Genomic DNA, 22,876 nt, shown 5'->3' on the forward strand with positions numbered 1-22,876 from the left:
GGAGCATTCAGTTCTTCCATCTCTTCCCTGGAAATGAAGAGAAAGGGGGGAAAAACTTGCAAATAAGTTGTCTTGGGTTAGTAATATTTCTTGATGGCTCTCACAGTGAACGGAAATCCAAAGCCACTTTCACCATCTTTTTCATCTCATGTTCCTCACCACTTTCCTGCATACTGTTAGTTCAGATAATTTCTCTTTTCCATCTATAGGAACTCTCTTTTTTTCCTATCTACCTATAGAATATTTGTATTTTCCTCTCTCTCTCCCTGTCTCTATTTTCTTTCTTTTTTTTTTTTTTTAAATATATTTTATTGATTTTTTACAGAGAGGAAGGAAGAGTGACAGATAGTCAGAAACATCGATGAGAGAGAAACATCGATCAGCTGCCTCTTGCACACCTTCTACTGGGGATGTGCCCGCAACCAAGTTACATGCCCTTGACCGGAATCGAACCTGGGACCTTTCAGTCCGCAGGCTGATGCTCTTCCACTGAGCCAAACCGGTTTTGGCTGTCTCTATTTTCTTATCACTATTCTAGTTCATCAGATAGTTGAATGAACCAGGAACTGTGCTTGGTGCTGTGAATCAGGTGATGAAAAAGGCAGATGGATCTGGCCGTCATCATGGAGAGAGAAGGAAGGAGAAGGTAGATGATAGATATTTACAAAGTGAGACTATAAAGATAATTAAAACTATTAGATGTCAAAAAGTCTACCTTTTTCTCTCTTTCTCTTTATTGCCCCCGTTTATTGTATTTATTTTTAGAAACTGTATAACTTAAATATATATATATATATATATATTTTTTTTTCATTGATTTCAGAGGAAAGGGAGAGGGAGAGAGTGATAGAAACATCAATGATGAGAGAGAATCATTGATTGGCTGCTCCTGCATGCCCCACACTGGGGATGGAGCCTGCAACCCAGGAATATACCCTTGACCAGGAATCAAACCGTGATCTCCTTGTTCATAGTTTGACACCCAACCACTGACCCACACTGGCTGCTTTTCCCCCTGTTTATACTTAATTTTTGTTTTTTCTTAATTATCAGCATTTAAGGTAAATTTAAAACCAGTGTTTCATCTAGTGTGTTGATTTTCTGCTTTATTTAAATATTAAAATTGCATGATAATTTTTTCCATTATCTTTTTCAAGATAAAATCAGGGGTAGCTAGGCAGTTTACAACTTGGCTTGGTTTTCAGTGGGATACAACCTCTTTTTGCAGTTTGAGCACTGTCTCAAGGTAGTGTTTCATATTTTGAGTAACAATGCTTGCTTTTGAATTTAAAGCATAGTGTTTCTCAACCTTTTTTTCATGGTCATATCCCTAGATAGAATATTTTAATTTTAATTTAATTTAAAATTTTCTCTCTAGCAATAGGAATTAAATACTAAGAATTAAGATTTTGTCGGAAAGTGTTAAGATGTGGAAAACCATAAACCATTATCTGGTATTTTTTTGCCTTCCTCAGGTACCAGTTTTTGTCTCCTTGGGATCAATATTGTTTCTGCTGAAAATATATACTATAGTAGACTTTCCTTTTATAATTATAAATTTTCCATAAAGCAATTTGGAAGTGGAGTGACTTTTTCAAGAGTTTTAACTATGAGAATGGATTGGAAAATAGTGATGATGGTTGCACAATGCTGTGAATATAATTAATGCCACTGAAATGTGTACTTAAAATGGTTTTAACAAGTTTTATGTTGTGTATATTATGACAAAACCATTAACATCATTGATTTATATACTATAAATGGATGAATCATGGTATGTGAATTACATCTCAATAAAGTTGTTGGGGGAAAAGGATGTGTTGGAAGGAGTAATAGTTTTTCTGTTGCTATGGCAACTGTTGGGTTACCTTTTAGAAATGGATAATGTCTCACAGAGTGTAGGTGCAAAACCCAGAAACAGCTGTACAGAAAGGTTTGATTTGTAAGTTAGGTCCAACCATTTGATATTTAAAAAAACATTCTAAAGAGCCCTGGATTTGAAGACGAGAAGTCTGGTCTCTTGCTTGGCCTCTGTTTGAACTTGGGCAGTTCACATCACATCTTAGTTGCTAAGTTTTCCATTTTGTTAGAGCCGTGATCAGCAGACTGCGGCTCGCGAGCCACATGCGGCTCTTTGGCCCCTTGAGTGTGGCTCTTCCACAAAATACCACGGCCTGGGCGAGTCTATTTTGAAGAAGTGGCGTTAGAAGAAGTTTAAGTTTAAAAAATTTGGCTCTCAAAAGAAATTTCATTCGTTGTATTGTTGATATTTGGCTCTGTTGACTAATGAGTTTGCCGACCACTGTGTTAGAGAGTGTGAATTAGATCATTGCTTTCAGTTAAAAAATTCTAATATCCCATGATTAGCTGTCATTATTACAGGAGAAATAAATGCTTGACTCCATACATAGACATAAACATTGAATATTAGAGCAGGAGGACTTTGATCATCTGGTACAACTCCATTTATGGATGAGAAAATTGAGGTTTGCACCTCTTTCTCCTGACCCTGTCTAGTGTTTTTCATAATATGCATACAGTCATGTGATGCATAATGAGTTTTCAGTCAACAACAGACTGCTTAGCCCTACTGCTTTGGCTCAGTGGATAGAGCGTCGGCCTGTGGACTCAAGGGTCCCAGGTTCGATTCTGGTCAAGGGCATGTATCTTGGTTGCGAGCACATCCCCAATAGGGGGTGTGCAGGAGGCAGCTGATTGATGTTTCTCTCTCATCGATGTTTCTAACTCTATCCCTCTCCCTTCCTCTCTGTAAAAAATCAATAAAATATATTAAAAAAAAAACAAAAACTGCTTACAAGGCAGCGTTCCCATCTATCTATATATATAAAAGCCTAAGCGACCAGTTGACCGGTAGCTATGATGCACACTGACTACCAGGGGCAGACGCTCAATGCACAAACATGGAAACATGGAACAGACTGATGAATCTCAGAGGGGAGGGGGAAGAGCGGGAAGAGATTAACCAAAGATCTTATATGCATACTAGAGGCCCGGTGCACGGATCCGTGCACTGCTGGGGTCCCTCGGCCTGGCCTGCAACCTCTCGCAATCTGGGACCCCTCGGGGAATGTCGGACTGCCAGTTTTGGCCTGATCCCCGCAGGTCATGCCGAGGGACCCCACCGATGCGTGAAACCATGTACCGGGCCTCTAGTAAGTTTATAATGAAGCTGAAAAATTCCTGTCGCTTAGTGATGTCGTAGCTGTCATGATGTAGTGCAATGCATTACACAGATGTCACTGTGTTACATTTGCCTACAGTATTTACCACAGAAACATGCTGTAACAGGGTTATTACTTAGGAGTTATAGGGGAAGATAATTTGTTACCCCGATATATGTCTATTTGGCACAAGGATTATTTTAGACTGGTTAATTTTAAGAGACCATAGGCATGGGAGAAGTTCTGAAAACCAAATAGAAGTTAACCTTTGTAAAATACATTTACATTTATAAGGGAAAACTCTATTGTTAGAGATGTCTCCCTCACTATACCTGAAGGAAGGGATGACCTTACCTCTGCAAATTCTTATCAGTGCAAAAGATAACTACTTAAATCTTCATAACTACCTTACTCTTGTTTACCATGCTTTTCCAGGTAACATCCCTTTTAGCTGAAGATGGTATTTAAGGTGGTGGTTTCAGCCATTTTGGTAAATTACACCTGTTTTCTTGGGTCTCTCCCTGTGTACATGAAGCGTGCATGTCATTAAACTTTTGTGTGTTTTTTCTCCTGTATTACTGTTTTTTATTACAAGGATGTTTCAACCAGAACCCAAAAAGGTAGGGGGAAAATTACTTTTCCTCCCCTATAGAACAATAGTCTTGAACCATTTCTTTGCTTTTCAGAAAACTTTAGGACGATTGATTAAATGAACTCTTTGAAGGTAAGGTATATAAATGTATAACAGTTATTTTAAGGATCAGATGGCCTGTGGAACTAGTTCATTATTGCTAAAACTGTGCTTCCCCAACAGAGATTGTAAAAATTGGCCAGTAGTTAAAACTTTACTGTAAGCTTATCTTCCAATCACTATATCTAAAATCAATGCTCTCTTATCAGTGGCCTTCATAAAATCAACTGTTATTGTGGCTCTAATTGTATCTGTTTATAAGCATAGAGAAAGTTTAAGTAAAATACTTTATTGAGAAATGAGAAGAATTAGGTCATTTAATTATGAGCTGTTGTAAACTTCCACCTAAAAAGAATTTTAAGTAGCATTGCAGACTCAGCAGCATTCTTTAAGGTTTGGTACTGGAAAGATGCTTAGAAAAATGTCAGAATATAGAACATCTTTGGTGCTTGGATCAGTAATGCAGTCTGGAATTGTTGCTTCATACCTACATTATTTGTCAGGTTTTCCATGAATTCACACAGCCTCTAACCTTTTCTTCTGCTTTAGAATCTTTCACCTTGAGGGCTTAGGAAACAGGTCTGTTAAAGGTTATGTATCAAATCTAGCATGTGAAAAGGTATAGATTTTTGTTCTGTTAGGAAGAAACCTATATTTTTTGCCTGGCCCGTGTGGCTCAGTGGTTGAATATCAATCTATGAACCAGGAGGTCACAGTTCAATTCCTGGTCACATGCCTGGGTTGCGGGCTCAATTGGCAGCATGCGAGAGGCAGCCAATCGGTGACTCTCTCACATCATTGATGTTTCTGTCTTCCTCCTTCTTTCTCCCTTCTTTCTGAAATCAATAAGAAATATATATACTTAAACAAACAACAAAACCCCTATATTTTTCAGAATAACATGAAGTTGGTAAATAGATAATTCTTTAGAGGGATGTTAACAATTACCTAATGTTCTAGAAATGAGATTATTTAGAAAATGTTTCAGGTGATGAGTGAATTTGCATATTTTCTGTATATTTTAGACAGTGATTATGTGTTTTAAAAATATGATTGGTAATTTTCAGCTGCACTGTCCAAAACTATAGCTACTTGTCATATGTGGCTATTTAAATCTAAATTAATTAAAAATAAATAAAATTAAATGTTTAGTTTTTCAGTTTTGTTAGCTCCATATCAAGTGCTCAGTGGTCATATTTTGCTAGTCACTAAAATGGCTACTATATTGGAAAGGGCATATAAAGACTATTTCCATTATCATACAATGGTCTATTGAATATACAACATTGTTTTTATAGAGTATAGTCAGTACTTCCTATCGGCAGGTTCTGCATCTGGGGAGTCAACCAACTGCTGATGGAAAAGATTCTAAAAAAATGTTACATTGTTGCTGACATGTACTATGTAGTTAGACCTACAATAATTGGACCTGGACTGAACATGTACAAGACTTTATTGTCAATGTTCCCTAAAAATGCAGTATAACAACTATTTAGATAGCATTTATATTATATTGGGTAATTATAAGTAATCTAGAGATAGTTTGAAGTATAGGGGAGGATATGTATAGGTTAAATGCAAATGCAATGCATTTTTATATAAGGGACTTGGATCATCTGTGGATTTTGGTATCCCGGGAGTCCTGAACCCAGTTCCCCATGGATACTGAGGGTTGGCTGTACAGAGTATGGGAATTTTAATATTATCAATTTAACTATAATGTTGATTAATTTTTCTATTGACATTTATGTGCATTTATTGTTAATGGACAAAATATTGAGAGGTACTAGTGTCTATAAAGGTTATCAGCTTGTCAGTTAGTTCTATTTGTAACAACAAATATAATTAAATTGAGTGTTAACCAGATTTATTATGGTAATTATTTCACAATATATACAAATATTGAATCATTATGGTGTACACACAAAACTAATATAATGTTACATATAAATTACATTGCAAAATATCTAAGTAAATTGTGAATTATAAATTTTAGTCCCCCCCACCCCCACTGGAGGATATGCTTATTGATTTTAGAACGAGGGTAATGGGGAGAGAGAAAGAGAAAGAAACATCAGTGTGAGAACATCGAATCATTGCCCTACGCACCCAAGCCGACAGGGATCGAACGTGCAACCTTTTCAGTATAAGGACGACGCTCCAACCAACTGAGTCACACTGGCCAGGGCATGAACTTTAGTTTTAAATATTCTAACTTTGTACGATGCAATACAGTAGCCATTAGCCATATGTGGCTCTTGAGCATTTGAAATATGGCTAGTGTGAATTGAGATGCGCTATAAGTGTAAAATACACAATATGTTTTGAATGCTTAGTACAAAAAAAGCATGTAAAATAGGTGAAAGGCGTCCAAAGGTACAAACTCCCAGTTATAATATAAATAAGTCATGGTGATTAAGTGTACAGCATGGTAACTACAGTTAATATTATTGTATTGAATATTTGAAAGTTGCTAAGAGAATCGAACTTAAAAACTCTCATAACATGAAAAACATTTTTTGTAACTATAAGATTTATTGTGACTATCATTTCATAATGTATACACATATTAAATCATGTTGTACACATGAAACTAATATAATGTTATATCAACTATACCTCATTTTTAAAAAGTAAATTTTAAAAATCAAGTAAAAAATATAAAATATCTAAAATTTTAAGTATGGATTATATGTTGAAATGACATTGGAATACAGTGTTAAAATATATTATTGAAATTAATTTTTATGTCTCTTACTTTTATGAGTGAACTACTAGAAAATTTGAAATCATGTGGCTCATCTTATTTTCTGTTGGACAGTGCTTTGCAAGAGCCAGTGCTCTAACAAGAAAATGAAGTGATATATAACCTATTTCTGATGCCTATTTCTGTGACTACATTTGTAAATGGGATGGAAAACATTTTGCATATTTTTTTACTCTGGATTTCTAAAAATATTTGCAATTATATAAAATTTTTGTGTGATTTCATATATCTATATGATATGGAGGACATGCATAAATAATGCAAAGCTTTTAGCCAATTCCTAAATGAGTGATATAGACACTATTGATACTATGGGCATTCCAAGGACAAAGCTGTTGCTGGAATCATTGGAAAGTTATCTCAGAGACTTTTGGGATTTTTATTTACCAGAAATTGAAAGATGAGTATATTTCAAGTGGGCAGAAAACAGTAAGCTGGAGGACTTGAATAAAGCCCACATAGGTAGTGAACTAGGTATGTATACTTATTGGATAGTGAACAGGCCTAAATAATTTGAATCAAGGATTTCAGTGTAGAAGTGAGAGAGGATTGGAGTTAGGTTGACACTGAAAATTGGGACTCTGAGGCCATGGAAAGAAATCTGGATGAGTTTCTATAGGTATTTAGGTACCATAAGTGATATTTATGAACTGGGAACTGACATGAAAGCAGTAGTTTTAGAGGATTGGTTTGATTATAGGAGGTTATCCGACGGTGTTTTTCTGAAGTGAGAAGGTACAGTGATATCCTAGAGAAACTGGGGGGAATAGGGAATAGGTTTGAGATGTAGGAAGGCAAAATCATCAAGACGTACTGTTTAGAAGCACCCTGCTCAGTGTGGATTGGTTTGGCTTGATTGGTTGGAGCATCATCCTGTACACTGAAAGGTTGCAGGTTTGATTCCTGGTCAGGGAGCATACCTAGGTTGCAAGTACAATCCTGGTCTGAGGGGGTGCATATAGGAGGCAACTGATGGATGTTTCTCTCACTCTCCTTTCCTCTCTCTCTAAAATCAATAAAAACATATTCTTGGGTGAGGATTAAAAAAACAAAAAACACTTACTGTTTGGGGAAAAGTGAGAAATTGGAACTGACCTTGGTTCCCCAAATATTAATAATAAAAATAAAAGTATTTTATGTGATACAGACAGTATTAATATGCTCAAAGTCACTAATCATCCGAGAGATGCAAATCAAAACGGTAATTGAGGTACTATCTCACACCTGTCAGAATGGCTATCATCAACAAATGAACAAATGACAAGTGCTGGAGAGGAGAAAAAGGAACCCTCGTGCACTGCTGGTGGGAATGCAGACTGGTGCAGCCTCTGTGGAGAACAGTATGGAGTTTCCTCAAAAAACTAAAAATGGAACTCCCATTTGACCCAGTGATCCCGCTCCTAGGAATATATCCCAAGAAACTAGAAACACCAGTGCTCTAACAAAGAAAATCAAGTAACATATAACCTATTTCTATATGCCTAAATCAACTATGACTACATTTGTAAAGTGGGATAGAAAACAAAGGATATATGCACCCCTATATTCATAGCAGTACAATTTACAATAGCTAAGACTTGGAAACAGCCTAAGTGCCCATCAACAGATGAGTGGATTAAAAAACAGCGGTACATCTACACAATGGGATACTACGCTGCTGTAAAAAGGAAGGAACTCCTACCATTTGCAACAGCATGAATGGACCTGGAGAGCATTATGCTAAGTGAAATAGGCAGTCAGAGAAAGGTAAATACCACATGGTCTTACTCATTTGTGGAATATAATGAACAACATAAACTGATGAACAAAAACAGATCCAGAGACAGAGAAGCATCGATCAGACTGTCAAATCTCAGAGGGAAGGCAGGGAGGGTGGGGAGAAGGGGGAGAGATCAACCAAAGGGCTTGTATGTATGCATATAAATATAACCAATGGACACAGACCCTAGGGGGTTGAGGGCACGAGTTGGGGGGGTGGGGGTGCAATGGGGGGATAAGGACACATATGTAATACCTTAATAAATAAAAAATATTTTAAAATACTCTATGTAATGTTTTGTATTGAAATTGTAAGATAACAAATACATCCTTTATTAAAGACGAGGATTTTGAGATTCATTGTTTAAAGACTGAACTAGAATCATAGTCCCCTTGTTTAAGTGCTGCAGTTAATAATTGATCCCAGATATTTTTCTTCCTAATGTGTTATCTTTGGCATCTACTTCATTCCCTAGGCCAGTGCCTTCGTTTTTGGCTCTTTATTACTTTGCATAACCAGTCATTCACGAAGTTTTATTTGTTTCCTAGGCATTTCTCAGATCTGCCCACTTCTCTCTGTACCACTTCTACCTTAGTTTAGGTGACTCTCATCTTTCTCGATTGATATTTTCCTGAATTTTTTGAGGTCTTTCTAAATCACAGAGCACTCTCTTGCCTAAATTTTTAAAATAAAATGTGTTCTTGTTAGCCTAGCCTTATAAGGCTCTGCATGATCATGCCCTTTTTCTGTGTTCATGCTTCCAGTTCATAATCACTTTGTTTTTCAGCTTTTTGTATCTGCAGTTAATTCTGTAGGCAATATCCTTCCCCCCTTTTTTCCACTCTACCCTCAATCCCATACTTCAGGTCTTGGCTTAATAGAATTGTCTGTTTACTTGTCTATAACCACCTCTCCTGGCTTCTCTTACTTCCAACTCACTTAAGTAGGCTCATTAAGGGTAGAGATTATTTCTTGCTTGCTAATAGTGGACCTACAAAAATTGGTTGAATGGCTGAATGTGTTTATATTTGAAGGTCCTTACAAGTTGGAAGTAGCTTTAGTGGAGAATAGAGTATGAAAGAATGACTGGAAAGAATTAGTCCATCATTTCCCATACTGTACTTCATAGCATTGTATCCTACAGGATAATGTGTGTTTCCCAAAAAAAGGTTCCATAATCAAATATGGTATTAGGAAGTGCTGCAAATTATGTCCCTATCTTGGATATTCACTGTGCACATAGGAACAATCAATAAAGGCTTCAAGAAGTTCTGCAGTAAAAAAAAAAAAATTAATCTAGCATTTTCCCAACATATTGATTATGAAACCTTTCTAGATAGTATACCCTGATTTCTCTTAGGTTACCAGTGGTTTTTGGTATTTGGGAAATGCTGAACTTGACTGGCTGTGTGTGTTCTTCATTTTCCTCAGATCTAATTAATATGATTAAACAATATAATTAGATCATGGCCAAGGGATATTTGGGGGGACTCCAGTTGTTACAGTTAGAAGAGAGATTTTGGAGAAAGATAAAACAATCTTCAAATATTTAAAGGTTCCAATATAAGGGGAGTTGAAAGTATAAGAGAAAAAGAGCAAGAACCAGGGAGGAATGCAGATTGTGATTTTGTGTAAGGGTCACTTTCTAATAATTAGAACCTTGGAGGTAAGTAATTTTCCCTTCCTGAAGGTTATCAAGCGTTCGTCTGTAAGGATGCTATAGAGGAGTTTAGCACAATAGATAAGGGATAGATTGGAAGAGTAGTTTTCTGAAACAGTTTGAAAACTGTTAGACTACTTCTGAGATATTTGTCAATTTGGAATATATTTTCCTTGATTTCTTTCTACAGTAATTCTATGAATCTATGTTGGTCTGCAGTCTCAGAAAAGAAACCAAATATGTGCTATGAAAGACAATAGACATTTTAGTTGTATATTAAGTACTTTTACTTGATGGGGTATTTTTTAGAGCAGTTTTATTTTTATTTTATTTTATTATTTTATTTTTTTTAATATATTTTATTGATCCTTTACAGAGAGGAAGGAAGAGGGAGAGCTAGAAACATCGATGAGAGAGAAACACCAATCAGCTGCCTCCTGCACACCTCCCACCGGGGATGTGCCCGCAACCAAGTCACATGCCCCTGACCGGAATAGAACCTGGGACCCTTCAGTCCACAGGCTGACGCTCTATCCACTGAGCCAAACCGGTTTTGGCAAGAGAGCAGTTTTAGATGCACAGGAAAATTGAACATAAAGTACAGAGTTCCCATATGTTCTCCTCCCCCACTGTCTATATCTGCACCACAGTGGTACACGTGATCAATGAACCTATACTGACAACATCATGATCACCCACAAGTCCACAGTTGACATTTGAGTTTACTATTACTTGATGATATTTTGGAAGAAAATGTGAATATACCTATTCATATTTAAGGAAGTAATTTTCAGTTGTTTCTTGCTCTAGTTTACTCTTTTCTGACTCAGAGATCTAAGAGATAGTTAAAATCCACATCTTTTTTGAAAAATTATTCAGTGTTGGGGAATGTTCTTTTTCTATAATTTAAATGTTTACAATTTAAAAAAATTTTTTTGTTTGCTAACAGTATTTTTTCTTCATTTTAAGTACCAAAAGAATTGGTGGAGCTTCATTTGAAGTTGATGAGGAAGATTGGCAAATCCGTTACAGCAGACAGATGGGAAAAATATTTGATCAAGGTAAATATTTAAAAATTGCCTTCTCTATTAAAATATTACTGTACCTACCATGAGTTTGTTATGTTTCATATTAAGCTTAAGTTTTAAAATAGTCTGCCGAAAGTTGGAAAATATTACTTAGAAATTCGGATTACTATCAGTATGTGATTATTCTCTTTTGCAGCTACTAAGCAATAGTCTTGAGTCCTAAAGCTAACTTTCAGAGATATTGTGTCTCTTTTGTACCTAATACTGTACTTAGGACTTTTCATGTCTTCTCATTTAATCCTTAAAATCATCCTGATCAAATCAAGAAGATACACGTAAGGCCCAAGAAAATCATCAAAGTTACCAGCAAGGCCAAACCTATCCTTAATGAGAACAACCTAGGTAATCAGAAAACAGTTGTTTTAGGATGAATCCTATTTAAGGCAAGACCATACAGGAAAAATTACCTGGAATTGCATCTAAACTTTAAGAACCATAGCATTTTTGGAAGCCTAAGCTGATGTATGTATCTGCCTTCATGATGTCCCCTGGGGGTATTTTGAATCTATTACATAGCAGAATATTATGTTGTATTTTCATTTATTTATTTATTAAATATATTTGTATTGATTTCAGAGAGGAAGGGAGAGGGAGAGAGAGATAGAAACATCAGTGATGAAAAAGAATCATTGATCAGCTGCCTCCTGCACTTCCCATACTGGGGATCAAGCCTGCAACCCGGCTTATGCTCTGACCAGAAATCAAACCACCACCTTCTGGTTCATAGGTTGACACTCAACCACTGAGCAACACCAGCCAAGCTAGATTATGTTTTTAGATGATTGGAAAACCATGTCATTTTCTTGTCTTCTGTAATCTATAAATGTATGTTTACATAGATACATGTATTTTTATATCTGTTCTTTTTTTTGGTGGGGGAATGTATGTGATTATACAGTGCTATGAAAAGAGGAAACAAGAGTTGCTTGTTTTTATTATAAAAATCACATGTGCTGTTCCAATTATCTTTGCTGTATAATGCACCACTCCAAATTAAGTGACATAAAACAATAATAATTTTAGTCAGCTCACTGATTCTTTGGGTCAGGAATTTGGAAAGTTCACTTGCACCATACTCTGTTGGTTGAAGTAGCCACAATTCTCCCTAGTTCTGTGAGAGGAAATATAGACCCTAAACTCTCAATGGTAGTAGTGGCTTAACTTTTGAAAAACTCAATATGAAATATATTTCGATAATTTTGCACAAGTTTGAAGCATTGCCAAGTTGGCTCAGCATTTCAAAAATTCAATGCTACAGGATTTTCTAAAAGCCCTAATTAATTAATGTTTAATTAAATACCTGAACTGTGTTGCCATGGTCAGGTGGCTTAGTTGGTTAGAGTAAACCAGAAAGGCTGCAGGTTTGATCCCCAGTCTGGGCGCTTAAGGGAGGCAATGGATCAATGTTTCTCTCCCTTTCTCTCCTCCCCTCTCTCTCTAAAATCAATAAAAACATATCCTTGGTGAGGGTGTGTGTGTGTGTGTGTGTGTGTGTGTGTGTGTGTGTGTGTGTGTGTACATATATATTGCCTGGTCAGATTGTCTCAGTGGTTGAACGTTTACCCATGAACCAAGAGGTCCCAGTTCGATTCCCAGTCAGGACACATGCCCAGGTTGTAGGCTCTATCTCCAGTAGGGGGTGTCCAAGAGGCAGCCAATTGACGTTTCTTGTAGATGTTTCTATCTCTCTGTCCCTCTCCTTTCCTCTCTCTCTAAAATCAATAAAAATAGCCCTACCCACTTTGACTCAGTGAATAGCATGTTGGCCCATGGACTGAAGGGTCCCAGGTTCGATTCTGGTCAAGGGCACATACCCCTGGCTGAGGCAACCAATTGATGTTCCTCTCTCACATTGATGTTTCTCTCTCTCTCCCTTTCCCTTCCAATCTCTAAAAATCAATGGAAAAATATCCTCAGGTTAAGGTTAACAAATAAATAAATAAATAAATAAATAAACAAACAAACAAATAAAATTGGTTAAAATATATATATGAAATATGTTAAACTGAATGAAAGTAGAGCAAATTTTTAGCTATTTAAAGTGCTTTTTTCCCCCTTCTTTAAAAAAAATATTTATTTTTAGAGAGAGAGGAAGGGAGAGGGGAAAGAGAGAAACATGGATCAACTGCCTTCTGCACATCCCCTACTGGGGATTAAGCCTACCACTTAGGCAGGTACTTTGGGAATCGAACTGGAAACCTTTTGATACACAGGACGCCGCCCAACAAGTGCCTCTCTGGCCAGAGCTAAAGTGCTTTTTAAAAACCTGCGAAGTTGCTGTTTTGCCTTTAACAAAATATTTATTAATGATTAACAGGGTCCTGGAGCTTAAAAAGAGGTGGTAGAAATTCAGGACATAGATTTTAACATATTTAAAGAGTATAGTCCTTTGTAAATAGATCTGTTCATTAAAGTGGGTTTGTTTCTTAGAACTGAGATAGAAATATCTTGTATAATAATTCCAGCTCTGCTTTGCCCCTTATGTCTTAGTTTTTTTGTAAAATCTGAGAAATGGAATGAGGTGATTTTATTATAAATTCTAAACCCCTTCAGTTTTTCGGTCATAACCAAAGGCTAAAAATTTATGGCTAAATATTTTTGAATTGAGATAATCATATAACAGAATTTGCCCTTTGAAAGTATACAATTCAGTGGGTGTGTTTTTGTATATTCACAAGGTTGCACAATCATCAGTATCTAAACCAGAATATTTTCATCACTCCAAAAAGAAAATCCATAGCCATTAGCAATTACTACTCCTCCTTCCCTGAGTCCTTAGCAACCACTAATTTATTTTGGGCTCTATGGCTTTTCTTATTCTGATGTTTCATATAAATAAAAATCATATAATATGTGGTCCTTTGTGCCTGGTTTCTTTTAGTTAGCATGTTTTCAAGGTTTATTTGTGTTGTAGCATGTATCAGAGCTTTGTTTCTTTTGCCTTGGCCTGGTGGCTCAGTGGTTGGAGCATTGTCCTGTACCCAAAGGTGCGGGTTTGATATCCGGTTGGGTGAGAACCGTTTCTTTTTATGCCTGAATAATATTTCAGTGTATGTATGGATAACACCACATTTGTTTAACCGCTTAAAAGTTTATGATATTTTGTTTGTTTCCATCTTTTAGCTATTTTGAATAATGTTGCTGTGAACATTTAGGTACAGGTTTTTGGGTAGACAGTGGGGTTTCATTTCTTTTGAGTATGTATGTAGCGTGGAATTACTAGGTTATATGATAATTCTATATTTAACTTTTTGAGAAACTGCCAGACTTTTTCAAAGCAGCTGCACCATTTAAAATTTTTACTAGAAATGTATGAGAATTCCAACTTATCCCTCCTCACCAACACTTAACTATGTGTTATTAATTGATTGATTTTAACCATGCTGGTGAGTGTGAAGTGTTGTCTAATTGTGGTTTTGATTTGCATTTCTCTTACCTCCTTAAAGACCTTATTTTCAAATACAGACATTGGGGATTAAATTAAGGTTTTAACATGTGAATTTTGAGGAGACACAGTTCAGTCCATAACAACCCATGAAATATTTTGTTGGAGGAAAGTGATTGAAGTAGCCACAGTGCTAATTAATAAAAAGGGAAGGGGGGGTTAAAAACTATTACTTTCATAAACTATGTAGTTCCTTCAACATAAGAATTTATTTAATCCTCACCTCAGGATATTTTTTTCTTTTATTTTTTTTATAGAGAGAGAGGAAGGGAGAAGGAGAGAGAAAAACATTGATGTGAGAGCAATACATAGATCGGCTGCCTATCGCATGCCTCCTACCAGGGATTGAGCTCGAAACCCAAGCATGTGCCCTGACTGGGAATCAAACCAGCAACCTTTTGGTGCATGGGAGGATGCCTGGCCAACTGAGCCACACTGACCAGGACAACATGATAATTTATTAAAATTGCATTTACATGTAACTTTTTAAAAACGTATTTTTATTGATTATTTAGAGAGAGGAAGGGAGAGGGAATGAGAAAGAAACATCGATGTGAGAAACACTGATCAGCTGCCACTTACATGCCCCCTACCGGAGATCGAGCCCAAAATTGAAATTGTGCATGTGCCAACCAAACTGGCAACCTTTTAGTGCACAGGAGGACATCTGACCGACAGAGTCCACCAGCCAGGGCTTACATGCAACTTTTTAAGAGCCCATTTATTTTGTAAACTTATGCTTATACATTATTTTTTCTGGGATTCTAGATCTCTCTTAATTTCTTAGTAAATAAGATTCATAGAGCCCTAGCCGGTTTGGCTCAGTGGATAGAGCGTCAGCCTGTGGACTCAAGGGTCCCAGGTTCGATTCCGGTTAAGGGCATGTGCCTTGGTTGCGGGCATATACCCAGTGGGGAGTGTGCAGGAGGCAGGTGCTCGATGTTTCTCTCTCATCGATGTTTCTAGCTCTCTATCCCTCTCCCTTCCTCTCTGTAAAAAAAAAATCAATAAAATGTATTTAAAAAAAAAAAGGTTCATAGAATCTTAAATGATGCAAACAATTCAGGTATTACCATTGGCGTGAGGATTTGTTGAGATCATTAAAACTTTGGTTTATATTCTTAGCTCCTGTAAATTTTTGTGGAATCTGATTGTAGTGATTTCTAGACTCAGGATTAAAAGCATTGAATTAAGAGTCAAGAGTCCTAGCTCTCTACTATTAATTAAGATTTTGATCCTGGGATATAAGTTTTATAAATCTGTGGCTTGGCATATCCTTCCAGTTAGAGCATAAAAGAATATTGAGAAAGATGAATGCCCTGCATCTCAATTTTGTGAATCATCATGTAGTAATGACAGTTACGAAAGCACTTTGAAAAATAAAATTTATGGAAATGCAAATTGCGTTTCACCAGTAATTTGCTTGAATTTCTCAAGTAAATAAATGATTTACTTTATTTTGAATGTATGTTAAAACTCCCTTGGAAGTTAAAAATGACCCTTTTTACTCTTGCTGTTGCCTAGTTTTTGGTAAGTGGTAAAGTCCAAAATAAAAATGGTAGGAGGAACGATGCTGTGAATTTTCTCTTACTATCCTAATTGATGGGATAACTTGTATTCTAACATAATGTGGAATTCCACCCCATCGTGGTGGTTGTGGTAATAATAACATGTACTTCCATGCTGTTCTTTGAAATTCATTAACACTTATAAAATGCCCACTTGAAAACTTTTGAGTAACGTTTTGTTTAAAAAATAGTAATACTGCATTAAAAATATAAATTACATTATAATCAAGCTTTTCAAGAATTGCCAACATACTCTTTGTTTGCTTTTTCACTTCCTACTTAATTTTCCCCATTTGTTTTCTGGCCCCCCTGGGCCACCAGAAAATGACTCTTGTCAAAATGAACCTTGCCAAATTCAGTGGACATTCTTTAGGTCTTGTTTACTAAACTTTATCATTCTTCCAAAGCTGAATCTTTTTAAATCTCTTTCCTTGGTTTCTTCCTACCCCTAGTTGTGCTATCATATTTTCTTTTCCTGGCTCTTTTCTATGACCCCTGAAACATTTCATGTGTAGCACACAGTGTAGAGTTATCTAATAGAAAGGCTGTGAGATATCATAACATAATTCACTTTAACACAGGATCTAACCATAAATATGGTTAGCTAAGAATCCACAGCTGCTAAAGTTAGCAGATTTTCATTCACCTATTTAGTAAACATTTTTTGATGACCCACACTGTAAGGGACTTGGTAAGTTACTGCAGGAGATATATGAGACATTGATGTTTATGTGTCTGGAATTCAATAAAGAAAGAAAACTAAAGTAAGCATACAAGTAAAGATAATGCCAGGCAGAATGTCAGTGCTTGAAGTGAAGTGTGGTATCAGAATAAAGCATTTTGGGGGCAATGCAGAGAAACTGCAGTTTTCTCATCTTTTCAATGTTTGTGGTAAAGATTATTGCCGAGGCTGGCCAGCAGCTGCTGAACTACGGGTGAACAGATTACTCTGACATAGTTTCACTGTGAAAGAGAGGGCTAAGGGATGGTCTGGCTATAGCAACCAGGCAGCCCTGATTGCCTGCCTCATTAGCCTTTTATTGTAACAGCAGTTTGAGATAGTTTATCTTTTAGATACAATCAATAGGGTGAGTAATCTTGGGAGGACACATGTGTTTACATTGTCCTCTAGGCAAGGGTATCCAGGGATTAAGCATAAGGATTCCAGTAAACACCTGGGGGTCTGCATATGCACAGACATGTTTGGGAAGGTCAAGGAATAATCAGGGGAACAGCCTTTGACACTCCCCTAAGTCTCCCCTAAATCAGGATTCCGATAAACAGGGCAAGTGGCCTTCTACACACTTCCCTTTTCTCAGAATATCCTCCTTACAAGCTTTCCAACCAAGTCTTATGCTTCCCCACAGATTATGACTGATAAAAAATAGATAAGCATTGATCTCTTTCCTTCCTTAATAATGCTTAGGAAAAGAAAGTGAAAGATATAAACGCAATGGTAAGGTAGGAAGCATTCAACATGAAGCATACTTAGAGAAATGGTCACTTGGTGATTTTTATGGAAGGCATTTAGAACAGCTGTCATGGATTATATATGGTAGGCGAAAGTTTGACCGTTATGGTCTTTGCTCCTTAGTGTTACATTCATGAATATGTTATATGACAAATGGGCTTTATAGATGTAATTAAACTTATTAATCAGTTGACCTTAAAATATGGAGATAATTCTGAGTTATCCAAATGGCCTCACTGTAAATTATCTGAGCTCTTATAAACAGAAGAGGTGTAGGCAGAAGAAGTCAGAGACACTTGAAGTGTTAGAAGGACTTACCACACTGGCGGCTTGAATGTGGAGGGTCACATGGAAAACATGAGAAGGAAATGAATTCTGCCAACATTCTGAATGAGTTTGGAAGTTGGTTTTTGCCCAGAGCCCTGCTATAACCTTGATATCACCTTTGAGAGACTGTAAGCAGAGAACTCAGCCAGCCAAGCTGGGATATCTATACAGGACTTCTGACCTACAGAAACTGTGAGCTAATAAATGGGCGTGGTTTTAAGATGCTAAATTTGGCCCTAGCCAGGTTGGCTCAGTGGCTAGAGCGTTGGCCTGCATACTGAAGGGTCCCAGGTTCGATTCTGGTCAAGGGTCCCAGGTTCGTTTCTGGTCAAGGACACATACTTCAGTTGCAGACTCGATTTCCCCACCCTAGTCGGGGTGCATTCAGGAAGCAACCAAGCCATGTTTTTCTCTGTGTCTCTCCCCCTCTCTTCCACTCGCTCTAAAAAATAATAATAATAAAAATAAATAAAAATAAAAGTCAATGGAAAAATATCCTCTGGTGAAGATTAACAAAAAATAAAAAAATTAAATTTAAAAACAAATGCTAAATTTGTAATATTTTATTACACAGCAGTAGAAAACTAATACAGATTTATTCTGTTAGGGATTTATAATTTGATTAGAAAACTTGCCAATGATTGGCAGTTTCTAAAAATTCCTTGCATTTTCATCAAAATGTGCTCTTTCTCTATAAAAAACAAGATACTATTAAGATAATTTTTTTAATAGAGGCTACTGTACCAAAGGCCTTTATCATCTCTTTCCTAAACATTCACCTTCTAATTGGTCTCCTAGCTTTTAGTGTACACTTTTCTACTACCTTCTCCTCACTGCTACAAGAGTGACCTTTTAAACACAAAGTTTTAAAATTAACTATTATATTGCTTTCAGAATTATTTGGTGGTTCTCTTTCAGAACTCTGTCATAAAATTTAAACTCTGTCAGAACATTCAATGCTCTTAATAGTTGAGCCACTTTTCTCCAGCCACATCTAATGACATTTTCTCCTATGTGTCCTACTAATATTCAATGCCATTCACAGAACATGCTGTCTTTTTCATTCCTCAGAGTTTTTGCACATACTGTTATCCTCGGCCTGGAATGCCTCCCCACTAATTTATTTTCCTGGCAAACTTATTTATCCTTTGATCTCAGCTGAAGTATTACTTTCTCCTTGAGGCCTTCTAGGAATATATCCCTTCATGGATTTATGTGTAACTACATAAAAGAAACTGTTATGTAGTTTATATATATTGAATGTTCACCATTTACCAGGCACTGTATTTAATTCTTTCTTTATATAGCTCACCTTTGTAATAGGTATTATCCTCATTTTATGCACAAGGAAATTGATTTTAGCAAACTAAATAACTTGTCCAATCTCACATTTCTAGAAATGGCTGAGCCAGCATTCAAGCATAGGACTTTATGAATCCAGTGCTTCAAAATACCACTTACATTGCCCCTCACATTTGCCTTTCTTGTAGATTGTAAGCATCTTGAATGCTTTTTAAAATCTTTTATGCATCAGTATTAGATGAGTTAATCATTTAGACAATTTGAGTTTTCTTTTTTACTTGGCTGCTAATAAACTTATCTCTATATTTACTTCTTAGTTGTACTCATTAGTTAACATTAGTTAGTTTTCTGATTGAAATTTTTACCTTCCTTGTTACATGGCTCTTGATCTTTTGTCTTTCTCCTGTGGGCACCATTGTATTTATGTATTATAGAGAACTGTTTCTTTTCTGTTTGAGTCAGTGGAATATAATTAATATATAATTCTGTTTTTTTTTAATATTTATTTTTTTCTTAAGAAAGGCTCCCTGCTCTTTTCTTTTTGAAAAAATATATATTTGTATTGATTTCAGAGATGAAGGGAGAGTAAGAGAGAAATAGAAACATCAGTGATGAGAGAGAGTTATTGATAAGCTGCATCCTGCATGCTCTACACTGGGGATAGAGCGTGCAACCTGGGCATGTGCCCTGACCAGGAATCGAACCGTGACCTTCTGGTTCATAGGTTGATGCTCAACCACTGAGCCATGCCAATGGGGCTACAATTCTTTTTAAATCCAGAGCTAATATCTGGCATTTGTTAAACCTGTTTCTTGGTTTATAACAGACTAGAGGCCCGGTGCATGAAATGCGTGCACTGGGGGAAGGGGGTTATGTGGGGAGGGTCCCTCAGTCCGGCCTGCACCCTCTCGCAGTCTGTGAGCCCTCGGGGGATGTCTGACTGATGGCAGTCAGACATCCTTAGTGCTGCTGCAGAGGTGGGAGAGGCTCCTGCCACCGCTGCTGCACTTGCCAGCCATGAGCCCGGCTCAGGGTTTCTGGTTGAGCAGCACTCCCCCTGTGGGAACGCACTAACCACCAGGGGACAGCTCCTGCGTTGAGCGTCTGCCCCCTAGTGGTCAGTGTGCAGCATAGTGCCTGGTCGTTCCACTGTTTGGTCAATTTGCATATTAGCCTTTTATTATATAGGACTGGAGGTCCGGTGCATGAAATTCATGCATGGGGGGGTGTCCCTCAGCCCAGCCTGCACCCTCTTCAATCTGGGACAATACAGGACTGCTGGCTCCCAACTGCTTGCCTGCCTGCCTTCCTAATTGCCCCTAACCACTTCTGCCTGCCAGCCTGATCACCCACTAACAACTCCCCTGACAGCCTGATTGATGCCTAACTGCTCCCCTGTCAGCCTCTTTGCCCCTAACTGCCCTCCCCTGCAGGCCTGGTCACCCCTAACTGCCCTCCCCTGCAGGCTTGATCGCCCCCAACTGCTTTCCCTTGCAGGCCTGGTCCCTCCCAACTGCCCTCCCCTGCTGGCCATCGTGTGGTGGCCATCTTGTGTCCACATGGGGGCAGGATCTTTGACCACATGGGGGCAGCCATCTTGTGTTTTGGAGTGATGGTCAATCTGCATATTACTCTTTTATTAGATAGGATAGAGGCCTGGTGCACGGGTGGGGGTCAGCTGGTTTGCCCTGAAGGGTGTCCCAGATCAGGGTGGGGGTTCCCTTGGGACATGGGTGGCCTGGGCGTGGGGCCTGTGGTGGTTTGCAGGCCGGCCATGCCCCCCGGCGACCCAAGCAGAGGCCCTGGTATCTGGGATTTATTTATCTTCTATAATTGAAACTTTGTAGCCATGAGTGGAGGCCTGGGCCGGCCAGGAAGTTTGGCTTCCTCCATTGCTGGGGAAACCCAAACCTCCTGCTCTCTCGGTGGCCACAGCCATTTTTGTTGGGATTTATTTATCTTCTATAATTGAAACTTTGTAGCCTTGTGTGGAAAGCTTGACTTCCTCCATCGCCATCTTGGTTGGGTTAATTTGCATACTCACTGCTGAATGGCTGGTAGGCGTGCCTTGTGGGTGTAGCGGAGTGATGGTTAATTTGCATGTTTCTCTTTTATTAGTGTAGATATGATGTTACCAATCTAAGCTTTTCCTGCTAAGCATAACCAGTTAGCTACCACAAATCAGTTAGTGTTGGCATATTTTGTCATCTTTTGTTAGTGGGTCCCTAAAACAGTTGAACTGAGACTTATAGAATAAGTAGAAATTTTTTAAAAATACATTTTTGTTTATTTTAGAGAGACACACACACACATTGATGTGAGAGAGAAACATAGATTGGTTGCCTCCCACACACACCCCAACTGGGGACCAAACCCACAACCTAGACATGTGTCCTGACCCGGAATCAAACTGGAGACCTTTTGGTGCACAGGACAACACTCAACCAACTGAGCCACACTGGCCAGGGCTAATGAGTAGAAATTTGATAGGAAATTACCAATTGCTTAACTTCACTGTAATGTTAAGTACCTAGAGAGAGGCAGTGAGTGGAGGACTTGCAGTCATTTGAAAGGAAGTTATTGTGATAATCCAACTAAGCAATGAAGAGATCTGAATTATGGTTTTTGTAATAGTGGCAGAAAGGAGAGAGTGGATGTGAGAGCTAATTGAAAGGTAGAATCAGTAAGTCTTGGTAACTGATAAGAGAGGGAAGAGAAAGGTGTCTACTACTCAATCAAGGGCATTTATTTATCCTGCATTTGCCAACATATATTCTCCAATATCATCCAGAATGTAAAGGGACCTCAAAATCTAGGGTGGAATTACCCTTCTACAAATAAAGAAATGCAGTGAGTTGAAATTTCAACTAATGAGAACCCATTAACCCCTTGCCTAGTCAGGTAGGCCTTGGCCTTATCGAGCTTCATATTTCTTTTACTTTGTAAGTCACAAAGAAATTTCTCTGCCAATTAACTGTCATAGTTCCATGAAATTCCTCTATTTTCTGTGGCTAATGTTTTTCGATACCACATGAGTAGTTTTAGACATCTTAGCCATAGATAATGAATACCACCATGTTAATAAACAGATACCCGCCTCCAACAAATTTAATACCTCTGCCTTTGCTTTTCTACTGCCCTGCGTCCTGTTCATATAAAGGCCTTGAAAAATAATGGGAAAGCCAGTTTTGGGTTTTTTTTATATATATTTTATTGATTTTTTACAGAGAGGAAGGGAGAGGGACAGAGAGCCAGAAACATCGATGAGAGAGAAACATGGATCAGCTGCCTCCTGCACACTCCCCACCGGGTATGTGCCCGCAACCAAGGCACATGCCCTTGACCAGAATCGAACCTGGGACCCCTGAGTCTGCAGGCCGACGTTCTATCCACTGAGCCAAACCGGTTAGGGCGGGAAAGCCTGTTTTTAATAAATTGTTCTTTAAAGGAAATCATGCTTGATTTTCTTTAGCCTCATAATACTAGTAATTGCTAAGAGACAGATGTAATTACTCTTGCTGTTTTTCTTTGATTGCAAAAGTGTCTTTGAGTGGACTGCAGGAACCTGCTTCTCTCCTCCAGAGGTGTTTTTTAAGTGTGCACACTTGTATTGGTC

General features: G+C 37.7%; 1 protein-coding gene across 3 annotated transcripts in view; it reads left to right on the forward strand.

Moving 5' to 3' along the window:
• The window catches only part of RSF1 (remodeling and spacing factor 1), a 130,004-nt gene that overhangs the window by 27,784 nt on the left and 79,344 nt on the right, over positions 1–22,876 (forward strand). For all 3 annotated transcript variants that reach the window (XM_080641796.1, XM_080641797.1, XM_080641798.1), the window contains exon 2: positions 11,029–11,120. In XM_080641796.1, coding sequence (XP_080497922.1) covers positions 11,029–11,120 — 92 coding nt within the window. The remainder of the gene's footprint in view (positions 1–11,028; positions 11,121–22,876) is intronic.

This window comes from Plecotus auritus (genome assembly GCF_963455305.1).
Source record: "Plecotus auritus genome assembly, chromosome: 9".
NCBI classification, from domain to species: Eukaryota; Metazoa; Chordata; class Mammalia; order Chiroptera; family Vespertilionidae; genus Plecotus; species Plecotus auritus.